This window comes from Sciurus carolinensis, chromosome 8 (assembly GCF_902686445.1).
Source record: "Sciurus carolinensis chromosome 8, mSciCar1.2, whole genome shotgun sequence".
Taxonomy (NCBI): domain Eukaryota; kingdom Metazoa; phylum Chordata; class Mammalia; order Rodentia; family Sciuridae; genus Sciurus; species Sciurus carolinensis.
In genome coordinates, this window is record NC_062220.1 from 19,265,470 (window position 1) to 19,278,307 (window position 12,838).

At 34.5% G+C, this 12,838-nt stretch overlaps 1 protein-coding gene across 2 annotated transcripts in view; it reads right to left on the bottom strand.

Annotated features, from left to right (window-relative positions):
• Positions 1 to 12,838, bottom strand: part of Nup205 (nucleoporin 205) — a 65,239-nt gene that overhangs the window by 47,448 nt on the left and 4,953 nt on the right. For both annotated transcript variants that reach the window (XM_047562476.1, XM_047562475.1), the window contains exons 2-8: positions 10,926 to 11,068; positions 9,040 to 9,211; positions 6,812 to 6,956; positions 6,134 to 6,293; positions 5,523 to 5,751; positions 4,214 to 4,378; positions 1,484 to 1,659 (exon numbers count right to left, since the gene is read on the bottom strand). In XM_047562476.1, coding sequence (XP_047418432.1) covers positions 1,484 to 1,659; positions 4,214 to 4,378; positions 5,523 to 5,751; positions 6,134 to 6,293; positions 6,812 to 6,956; positions 9,040 to 9,211; positions 10,926 to 11,068 — 1,190 coding nt within the window. The remainder of the gene's footprint in view (positions 1 to 1,483; positions 1,660 to 4,213; positions 4,379 to 5,522; positions 5,752 to 6,133; positions 6,294 to 6,811; positions 6,957 to 9,039; positions 9,212 to 10,925; positions 11,069 to 12,838) is intronic.

Below are 12,838 nucleotides of genomic sequence, written 5' to 3' on the forward strand. Positions count from 1 at the left end.
AAGCTATACTTATCATTGTAATTTACTGTCTGCCCCTCTCACTATTTTCTTTATATAATCTATTTTCTTTATATATATCTACTTCATTGATTAGACTATAAATTCTTTGCTCAAAGGGAGTAGATTTCCTACCCCCCCCCCCCATGGTGCTGGGGATTGAGCCCAGGACATTTTTTATGTGTTCATCAGCTTTATGTCTTCCTCTTGGCACTTTTTCCATTTGCTTTGTGTTTCTCAAAAAGTATGGTATCAGAAATTCACAATGTATTTTAAGTGTAGAACCTCTGGGGTGTATTCTTTTTAACACACAAAAGAGGAAGTTTTATAATATACACACATTTACTTTCTGCCACAATTTTGATGACTTCTTAGGTACAAAATGGCACATAGAACATATGCTATATAAAGGAATTGTCTGAAATAGCTCCAACAACTCTTTTTTTGGATCACGGGTTACAGCTCAAGCCACTGCATAACAGTTTCTTAAATCCGTTATGTTACTTGTATATACCCTGAGTCCCATTTATACGACCAAGAGTATAAACAATTATCTGTAAGATGAGATTATTCACTGTGCCTCTTCCAAATCATGTATAAAAATACCATTGTCCCTTGCTATCCATGGAGGACTGGTTCCAGCACCCCACCCCCAAGGAAACCAAAATCCACACTTGATTCAGTTTCTTATATAAAATAATACAGCATTTGCAAACAATCTAGGTAACTCTTCCCATATACTTTTTAACTCATTTTTAGATTACTTATAATATTTAATACAACACAAATGTTATATAAATAGTTGTTACACTATATTATTTAGGAAATGAGGTCAAGGGAAAACCCTGTTCATCTTCAGTATAGATGCAATTTTTTTTCCCCAAATGTTTTCAAGCCTCTGTTGGCTGAACCTATAGATGTGGAACCTATAGATGGAAAGAGCCAACTACATTACAAAAGGCAACCTCAGCACTGATCCCTAGGGCAGTATCATGGAGTTAGTAATTTTCTATCCACAAAAGCACTTTCACTTACTACTTTCTCATTGTAAACCATTTTCGATGTCAAACATCTCTTCCTAATAATGGTTTACTTTTGACTAACGGTGATCATTTTACTTCATTTTCATGAGCCACAACTATAGTTGCAACACACAACAGTCAAATTTTATACTAGCACCAGACGAAGTGGCACACTCCCACAATCCCAGCAACTCCTCAGGAGGCTGAGGAAGGAGGATCACAAGTTTGAGGCTAGCTTAGTCAACTTAGTGAGACAAAACCAAACAAAGTGCTAGAGATATTGCTCAGTGATACAGCATTCTTGGGATCCATCTCCAGAACTGCCAAAAAAACTTTTTTTAAGTCTACAATAAAAGATTTTTTTTAAGTTTCCAAAACATAAACTAAGCTGATCAATCAGTTCAAAATTATTATGCAAAATTCTTTCACTACATTTTACTCATCTTATATATTGCAACGCTTACCTTCATTGGCATAAGTGCGAGGAAATCTGTAATGAGATTATGGGTTCTACGAATATAAAATTCTTCCTGATAGAAGTTTTCTGACACGACTACAGACTCAGTGAGGAACAGGAAAACATTGTCAGCTACTGCGAGCTCTGCCATTGCTTCATCTGCTTCTGTGAATTCAGCCAGAGCTGGAAATACATTTAGAAACAAATACGTTGAGGAAAAGTCATTCACTGAAGACACCTCTTAATGGTCCGCTGATGGTTCAAATTTCAGATACCTTACCAACATTCTATCACATGCTATACTTATTAAAATGAAATTATGTGTAACTGTAACTCATAAACTCCAAAGAATTACTAAAAAAGTATATTATAAAAGTACGTACTCTTAATAATATCAAGTGATGAAAATTCATTTATTGATGTGTATTATAACACTGATGTAATCAGTTACTATCCAAACAGTAAAATATTAAAAAGATGCTAAGACTTTCATAACAATGAATTCTCGTTGGTCATTTAGGAAAAAAATCATCAAGTCAACACGTGAAGATCAAAATCCAAACATGACCAGTTAAATAAATATACAATTTTTGTAACCAAGTAGCTAAAATTGAAAAACTAACTCTTAATGATAAACTGGCCCACTTATATTTTTAATATTTTATTTGGAAAATTTAAGTTACTACAAACAAACTTAATGAACCTCAACAAGACCATCAATTTCATTTCAAAATTATCAATTTACTTCATCTATATATTCCTCCCTTCAATAATACTACAATGAAGAAAATTCTAATTAAACATTTCAGTATTTTAACATTTCAACATTTTAATATTTCATTACACAACTCAGTAAGGTATTGAAAAGAGCCAGGTGCAGTAGTGTATGTCTATAATGTCTGTAAGGCCTATAATCTCAGTCATGTACAAGGCTGAGGCAGGAGGATCACAAGCTCAAGGCCAGTCTCAGCAATTGAGTGAGACCATCAGTACCTTAGCAAACCCTGTCTCAAAACAAAAAATAAGGTTAGCTCAGTGGTAAAGCATCCCTGGGTTCAATTCCCAGTACCAAAAAAAAGGAAAAGAAAAAAACAAAATGAACTATATACATATACAATATCATTATCATATCTTTTTTTTTTGTAAACAAATGGGATACATGTTGTTTCTGTTTGTACATGGAGTAAAGGCATACCATTTGTGTAATCATAAATTTACACAGGGTAATGCTGTTTGATTCATTCTATTATTTTTTCCCTTTCCCCCACCCCTCCCACCCCTCATCAGCATATCTTAAATAACTCCTTTTTGTCAAACATGCAGATTAAATTTACAATTACATTATCAATGCAATGAAAGATTTTGTTTTGCTTTTTATCTTTTCTGCAGTCTGTTTGCTTTAAGTCCACATATTGCAGTTAATGTATACATTTGTAGGCTTCCATACATCTTTTTTATTTTTTCTTTGCCATTTGTTTGCCAAAGAAACTGGGTCTTTCATCCCACAGAACTTCTACAATGTAGTTAGGGACTATACCCTGGTGGTATAGGTCATTCTCCTTCTTCTGAATATACTAAAAGGTGGTAGTTCTACCTAGAGAGGCTGGATCTGACTTCAAATTTTTGTTGTAAGTATGGCATAAGTGGTGTTGCAATCTTCTAACAACACACACTTATTGCTTAAAACTGCTTTTAAACTTTAAATATATAATTGCTAGGTAGCTTTGTGGCAATCTGGCACTGGAGAAGAATTGCTAAGTGACTTACTCTGCTTGGCTGTCATATACACCCAATACCTAGTCTGTTACTGAAAGTACATTTTCATTGCCTTGAAAAAGGTAATATATAGAAGTCAGGATAGTCTCCACCAGAATAGATGGCCTTCTTTTATTTTTCTGAAATGAAATCTGCATTCTACCCACAGCATTAAACTCCCTGTGAACAAAATACTCTCTTAATTCCTTATTGTGATTGATAATGACACTAAAGTTACTAAATTAACTAAATATTATTAACACCATTTACAGTTTACAATTTATTGGGGCTGAAGGAGTTTGATTTTCATCACTACCCATGCCCCCACAAAAATCTAATAGCCCTAATGACTAAAATTTATAAAAGAATATGATAATATAGAACCAAAAATATTAAGTAGCCAAAGACCTGGGACTTAAAATTAGACCTAAAATTCCTAACATATTCTTATCTACTATTCTACAGCAAACTATGGAATAGAATAGCACATTCTACTGTGCCCCTCAAATGTCATTAGTGACATGGAAAGCATGGTGTACAAATTTGATTAATGATCATAGCCACTTGAGAGTTTAAAGGCTAATTTTATATCAGAAAGGTAAAGAAATAAAGATGTATAAATGAAGAGTATGTGTAGTTCTGTAATAAGAGTTTGTACATGAACATTAAAGTCTAATGGCTACCTACTGTATTATTACTATTATTATTTATTATTTTTGGTATAAGTGATTGAACTCAAGAGTAACTGACCACTGAGCCACATCCCCAGCCCTTTTTTTTAGGTTGCTAAGGTCCTCCCTGAGTTGCTGAGGCTGGCCTTGAACTTGTGATCCTCCTGCTTCAGCCTCCTGGGTCACTGGGATTACAGGCATGAGCTACCATGCCTGGCTTAATATGCTTATATATATCAAAAGATAACACTTCTTCCAAAATTTCATTAACTGATATACTGTCTCTCATTACAAAATTACCTAAAATTTACCTGTCACATCAGGTAGCTGGGATATTCCCCTTAATGCCAGTGCCCAAGCAAGTCTAACCGTGGCTTGCAGCCCAGGCAATTTCCAAGGCTGTGAGTCCTGAAGACGAGAGTGAATTGTTGCAATGTACTGTCTTTCTGTCAACAGTGGTAGTTGATGAATCATATCTGAAAATACAAAAATAGATAACTTTACCCAAAAGTACATAAATACTCACTTTTGACCCAAAGGAATAAAATGTCTAGCAGTCAGAATATCTGAGCATATTCAAAAAAGAATTATGGCTAGTTAACATTAATGTGTGACATACTATACACACCACTGTTAAGTATTTACACACAAAAAAGAGAAAACATAACAATTCTAAATTTTTTAAATAAATATTTTTTTTACTTGTAGATGGACAGAATACCTTTATTTTATTTATTTATTTTTATATCGTGCTGAGGATTGAAAACAGTGCATCACACATACTAGGCGAGTGCTCTACCAATGAGCCAAAACCCCAGCCCCAATTCTAAATTTTAATTTCACTACTTTCAATAATCTTTATAACATAAAATTAGAAAAAAGAGCCACTCATTTTTTTTCTATATGCAAATTCTAAAATATAAATAAATGCTAATCCTTAAAAGCAAAAAATTTTTATTTAGCCAGGCACAGTGGCACACATCTGAAATCCCAGCAGCTTGGGAGGGTGAGGGAGAAGGATCAGAAGTTCAAAGCCAGCTTCAGCAACTCAGTAAGGTCCTAAGCAACTCAGCAAAACCCAGTCTCAAAATAAAATATTTTAAAAAGGGCTGGGGATGTGGCTGAATGGTTAGATGCTCCTGGGTTCAATCTTTGGTTAAAAAAAAAAGTTTGTCTACAAAAATTTTTATCTCACAAAAACTATACAGCAAAGATGAAATACTGAAATTATAGTCAATAAACTGTTTTCATGAAAGGTTTGAAAGTGTAAATAAGTAGTAAAGAAACTTAAGCAATCCAACCAACTCATAAGCATCTATAAATATATACTTTAACATGTCCACTCCAAATATCAAAAGAAAGCAATCCCATAGGAATAACCAAGGGAGTTGCATTTTTATGTTGACACATGTGCCAACCATGCACTCTACCACTGAACCCCCAGTCTTAAATGGGATCTTACATTTAAATATTCAAATAAGGCTGAATTGGACACACAGGAACAAAAATAGGCAATTTTGTATTTTGTTAGTTAAAATATTGCCTTTCTTGAATGTTATCTCCACAATTTCAAATCTCATTTCTAAAAACAAATGTACTGAAATATATAAAATTGAATACCATCTCGTTCTTCTGTGCTTTGTTCTATAAAACTGATATCAAAACAGTATAGAAGTGCCATAAGAAGAGCCAGATTCACCGCATCCAGTGAGCCATTAGCCTCAACTGTCACTCTTTCTAAATGTCCAATAAGGAGGAGGGTGTCATCTTTGCTTAATGGTGATTGGCATGCCCACGCAAAAAGACTCTCTGCCAGAGACTGCCTGCACTCCTTGATGAGATCAGAAACCTAGAAATAAAAATATGATTATAATATAAGTAAGTTACAGGAAGCCTGATCTTAGTACAAAATGTAAACTACCTTTTATCAAGGCTAACAAAACTATCCGATCCTAAAGTTTTATCTCTAGAATTGTGAATAAATCCTATTATTTATTCCCCATCCTTAAATTCTTTTAAAAAATGGAGTGACCAATTCCTTAAAGAGCTCATTTCAGAACAAATGTTAGAATGGCACATGAATGACTAGTTGAAACAAATGCTAGTGAACACAGATAACTTTGAAATGCATTATTAATTTTCTTTTGCTTACAATGTCAAAAATATTCTAATTGTCATAATTCTTCTGCCTCAGATTTGACACAAAAACCCCCCAATTCATCTCATCTTGCCTCTTTGCGATGTTTTTCACTGCCCAAACCTCTCTCTCGTTGTAGTCTCTCAAACTCATTATTCACATCAATCTGTGACACCAGAGTAAGGACTTTATAAGTCAATCCTTGTTCCATCAGCTCATCTGTAAAACGTGTTGTCATGGAAACCAATTCTGGACTGTAATGAAAAGAAATAAACCTATATTAAACAATTATGCTTACACTTCCTCATAATAAATGATACAGCAAATGCTCTTTTGGTAACACATTACTGAAAACAACCAGGATGAAGTAATTATAACCTATCTTTTTTGTAGATTGAACCCTGGGACACTTAACCACTGAGCCACATCCCCAGCCATTTTTATATTTCATTTTGAGACAGTCTCCTTTGCTTAGGGCCTCAATAAGTTGCTGAGGTTGGTTTTGAACTTATGACCCTCCTGCCTCAGCCTCCTAAGCCACTGGGATTACAGGCAGATGCCACAGTGCCCAGCTAAACAATTACTTTTATTTCTAAACAAAATAAAGCAAGTATAAACTGTTGTGTCAACACAATAAGGGGGTATATTACTAAGCTTATATTCCATACTTTACTGAAACTGTACAAACTAAGTGAAATTTCTGTTATTTTTAAAATTGTAATTCTTCAAGTAATCTCAAATTAACCTCTGAAATCCCAAGAAGCAAACAGACCTGAGTTCTAGAGTCCATGTCTTTCCGCGTCTGGACTGTATCAATGCTTTCAGGGAATTTGCAATGCACCGCTTTCCATCCCAGTATAAAAGAACAGCTACCAATCCTCTAGTGAGTCCAGGAAAATGTGGCTGTTGGTGCTCTCCTAGAAAAGAGAGTTGAACAATAATTTAGTAAGTATAACAAATGTGCTTAAGATGAAACAAAAGTACTATGCCAATGTATGGTTCAAAGAAACAGAACCACAGAGTTTAATGAGGCCTACATGTCCTGCACTTCAAATACTCATTCGCTGTTTTCAATCCTTGCATAACTTATGCAAAGGGCCATGCAGCTATGCCAGAAAACAGCAGTAACAAGCAATTCACCATTTTTCCAAACTCTCAATTTTACTTTCTCTGATTTTTATATATTGAGTGAGAAACCTTCTATATACTGGGTGAGAATTCACTGTTGTTCAGTGAGTCTAATTTTATTCAATGTCCATATTTCATTTTACATGGAAACTTACAAAGTTTTGGAAGTTTCTTCTCCTGGAGTCTTTGAAAATAAATGTTTGCTCATTTCAAGTGCACTTTGCCTGTTAACCTACTCCCCTTTGAATGAGTTCCCACACCATCTTTCAGTTCATCTCCTACCTTTCTACCCAATCACTCTTCCACTACACCCGCTTCAGTTCCCCAAATTCATCACCTTATTTTCCCCTCCTACAGGTGATGTCTTCTGCTTGGTGCACTCTGCTCTCTTAAGTGTCCCTCCCACATTTTGCAACACCTACATTAAACCTCAGGAACTTTGTGAAGGCCTCTCTGTACATTCCAATGTCAAGTTAGTCCCCTTTTCTCAGGACTGTCACTAAGTTGCATACAAACTTGAACTCATGCACCAAATTGTTTCAAAATGGTTTCCTCATCTTTCTCAATGACTAGACTATATGTTCCTTTATACCAGTTCAGGTTTTATTCATCTTTGTATTGCCAGAATCGTATCACAAGGACTGGCACAGGGTAAGTATCCCTTACACAGAAGGAAAAACTACCTAACTCATTCTCAATATCATAATTCTTCCAACAAAGTTTAGAACAAAAAGGATTTTGATAGGCACATGATACTTTTAGACATTAAACATTGGTTCAAAATGCCTGTATTATCTTCACATTTCCTGTTATAATTAAAATAAACTACTTATTTTATAGAAATTCCAAGATCTTGTCTATACAGCAGCCAAATAAATAATCTCAAAGTTATTCTGGATTACATATATTTCAACTTCCCATTGCAATCAGAGTAAGATCCCTGTAACTTCCACTGCCTACGAACTCAACACGATCTGATTCCTGCTGCATCCTCATCTTCCTCCACTCACTCCCCATTCATGATACTCCAGCCCAGGGATCTTTTTACCCCTAACCAGATCTTCTTTCACACCACAAACACCTATTGTTTAATCTGCCTGGAAGAGCCTTCCAATAGGCATGGGGGCTGGCACCCTCTCATCACTGGGTTGCAGGTCAAATATCCCCACCTAAGAAGCTGTCATTAAGTATGCTATATAGAATTACCCTAACCTGCCCCTTCTACATCCCACTAACTTATTTTATTCCAAATATTATTATTGAAATCATCTTATTTTTGACCTAGTCATTCATTATCTGAATCACCCCCCTCTAAAAATCTCCAAAAAAAGAAGTAACCTTACCTTTAGACAATAAATGCTTTGTGCTATAAAACTCTGAGATGAAACTTATTGTCCCCCTGCCCCTTATATTGGGAATTGAACCCAGGGACATGTTATCACTGAGATATATCCCCAACCCTTATTTTTTATTTTGAGATATGATCTTGCTAAGTTGCTGAGGGTCTCTCTAAGTTGTTGAGATTGGCCACAAACTTGCAATCCTCCAGCCTCAGCCTCCCAAATTGCTGGGATTATAGGCATGTGCCACTATACCCAATACAACCTATTATTCTTTGCTAGTAAGTTACCAAGTGAAAGACTACCATAAAGCAGTTTAATTACTGTAACAATGTAACAACTCTAATCACTAAGTTGAGGTCTTCCCTTTAATCAAAGGTAAACAAAAAGAAATATTTTTAATACTGTTTTGTCAAGTAAACCACATCCTTAGAAATTATTTTAGAATCCAAACAAAATATTTTAAAACTGTGAGTCCATAACTTTATAGTTCTTACTACTTTATCATTGTATCAGCTGAATGTCAACCTACCAGCAAGAAGAAGCTCAACAGCTGCCAATTCCCCAATATCAAAAAGGTTGCTGAGAATAAAAGCTTCTTTAATGAGCTGTTCAGGAAGAAGCCGGGTTCCTTGTTGACCCTGGATGGCGACTCCCTCTGTACTGGCTTTCTGAACCTTCTCATGCTGTTGAACGTTTTTTGGCTAGAATGAAAAAAATTGTATCAAGTAATGAAAACAGTAAATGGAGACAAGGTCCTACAGAATTACCTACAGAAGCATATTCATGACAATGCAGCCTATAACAAGACAAACCAAGTATTCCTTATAAGATAATCTGGAATCTTATCTTTAGGAGGTGATGTTTTGCAATACTCAACTTTCTAATTCTAATACTACCTTCTCAGTAAACTGTCTCTGCTAAACTCTGAACTATAAAATTCAGAGAAAACACACAAACAGCATTCTACTTTTCAAGTTTCAAAAGAACTTTTCCAAATGTATGCCTAATTAATAAAAAACATGAGGTTTTAAATGGGAAATAATAAATGGACATATGAATTGTTGAACTATCAGCAGAGTGAATCCTAGTAGTGGTCATATTTCCAAAAACATTCTTTGATTTGAATATTTAACAAATGCCAGGCACAGCAGCACTTGCCTATAATCCCAGTCACTCAGGAGGCTGACACAGAAGAATCTTAAGTTTGAGGTTAGCCTCAGCAACTTCATGAGACCCTGTCTCAAAATGAAATTTTTAAAAAAGGGGGTGGGGGGTAGGGATGTAGCTCAGTGGTAAAGTACCTGGGTTCAATCCCCAAGACCCTTTCCAAAAAAAAAAAAAAAAAAATTAACAAAGGATATAACAGCACAGAATTACCTCACAGATCATAAAATTTTAGATCTTAGAAAAGGCTACATAAAGGAATGATAGTAGAATGCACTGGACATTATTACCCTATGTGCATAAATGATTGTGCAACACTACATCAAGTACAACCAGAAGAATGAAAAATTATACTCCATTTATGTATGATGTGTCAAAATGCATTCTACTGTCAACTAGAATGAATTAAAAAATTTAAAAAATAAATGAAAAGAGAGAGAGAAAAAAGAAAAGGTTACTAAGTAATTTCACTGAGCTCCTTTATTATAGACAGGAAAACAGACACCCAGATAAGCCAGGTAACTCTTCTGTGATCATATAACTCTTTAGTAATGGAATCAAGTCTGGAACACAGACTTGATTTCTCTAAGAAAGAGAAAGAAAGAAAGAGAAAGAGAGAAAGAAAGAGAAAGAGAAAGGGAGAGAGAGAAAGGGAGAAAAAGAGAGAAAGAAAAAGAAAAAGAAAGAAAAAATCTAAAAAGCAAAAAGTCATTTCTTATAACAAAATCCCATAAATAGTTCTTATTTGCTCATGTTAATATGAAAAAGAAAATCTGTCAAACAAGCAAAGGAGTTTCCAAATTTGAATCCCCTCCACTGAAATACTCTATTACTAGTTGCAGAGGTTTTCAAGATATAGTCATTAATGATGAGAATTAATTAGTTCAGCTAACACAGATTACATAACACTATGAACACTTAAAATGCTGATGTGTGTCTGGAAATAATCTTATCAAAGTGAGGTATATTAATAACTATACATCTGAAACTCTAAGGCAGCTAGTATTTTGGAAATACACTGAATTTCCTAAATTGTCTTCAAATATTATTAAGTTTAACTCTTAGCTGGAGATAACAGTAACTTCTACAGAGAACAAAAAGACAATAATTACTCTCAGGAAAAATTATTTTTTAAAAGAAAAAATTGAATCACTGGAACATTTCAAGAAACATTTTATTTACATGCATTAAGAGCTTACTTGCTCCTTCAATCCTTTAAAGAAAAGAGAGAAAAAAAAGAAAATTTCCTACTGGGTTTTTGAACAATGAGATGAAATCAGGTTTGTGTTTCTTCAAAATCATGTCAAGAAGGTGAACAGCCTCGGGTTGTCTTCTCCAAAGAGCATTTCCCACTGTTTGCCAAATGTCTTTGTAAGGACCCCATAGACTGGCAGCTGGAAGAAAAAAACAAATAAAACATCAAATAAAATAAAGCATCAAATAAAAAACATACCATTTGGGAAGTAAAGTGAGGTTACCATCTAAACATGTTCACATTTGTGACTACTTTTTAATATAAGAGGTTCTATACAAATCAAACAATAATATAAAAGCAATTTAGTAGAATTCTTGGGCAATGATTAAAACATTGTGTTTTTGCTCCAAAGGGTTTTTAATGTTTTTATTTATATACATGTGTACATATATATTCACATACATATATACACATATACACTAACAATTGCAAAATACATTTTCCAAACTGTTCTCTTACTCACATCAATTTTCTTTCTTTTCTTTTTTTAGTTTTCAGTTGTATCTATTTTTATTTACTTATTTATTTATTTTTATGTGCTGCTCAGGATTGAACCCAATACCTCACACATGCTAGGCAAGCATTCTACTACTGATCTACAACCCCAGCCCTCTTTCTTTTCTTTATTATTGTTTATTTATTTATTTATTTATTTTGGTACTGGAGATCAAACCCAGAAGCACTTGCACTGAGTTAGATGGTTTTTAAATTTTTAAATGAGATAAACACAATACAGTGCCTAATATGTCACAAGTACTCAATAAAGGTAGTGCCTTTCCTCTCCTCCAAATATCCAAATGAAAAGCAGGGGTAGGAAAATAACCCAGATTTTGTAAAACAAATAAATAAAAAACTTGATTTAGAAGCTGAAAAAATATACTTTGTTTTTTATTTTGGGTGAGATATGAGTTCTTAAAAAACAGCATCAACATCTAACATTGCAAAAATTAAATAACTAAATAGCATAGAAACACAAAATACTTTTAAAGTCACATAAAAAGGATCACATTTTGATTTACTAAATGTAATAACAATAATTGCCTTTTTTTTTTCTTCCAGTGGTGCTGGGTTGACTCCAAGAGTATTCTACCAACCAGAGCCACATCCCACCCTTTTTTATTTTTTAATTTGAGACAGGGTCTCCATAAATTGCCAAAGTTGGCCTCGAATTTGTAATCCTCCTGAACTGCTGGGATTACAGGTGCATACCACCACACCCAGCCAATAATGGGTAATTTTTATTGAGCTTTGGCTATGTGCTACTAAGCACAGTCCTAAGCTCTCTACATGTATTATTATATCTTATAGTGCCCTATAAGGTCAACCCATGTTTTCCTCCATATCACAAATATAGAAACTGAGGCAGAAAAGTCAAAACAATCACTGAAGATCACACTGGAGAAGCAGGACTTGAACTGGACAGGCTGGCATCAGAGTGTGCACAAACCATCAGGTTATACTGCCTCCATGCATAATACTTGGAAAGTAAAAAGGTTTCAGAAGATGAATTTAGATATATCAGAAATACATGGTAAATAGAATGGCCAGTGGCAAAATGAATATATCACATCTAGACAAGCACAGGCAAATTTGTCTAAACTCAGCCAAATTCATTTACCTAAAAATTTTAAGCTCCATCAATGAACATTAGAGGTTGAATCACATGGAATAAGAGAAATAATCCTAAACTGGGTACAGTGGCATACACCTGTAATTCCAGTAACTTGGGAGGTTGAGGCAGGAGGATCACAAATTTAAGGCCAGCCTCAGCTACTTAGTGAGGCCCTGTCTCAAAATAAAAAACAAAAAGTGAGCTGGAGTTGTGGCTCAGTGGTAAAGCACTTGCCTAGCACATATGAGGCACTGGGTTCCATCCTCAGTACCACATATAAATAAATAAAATATAGAT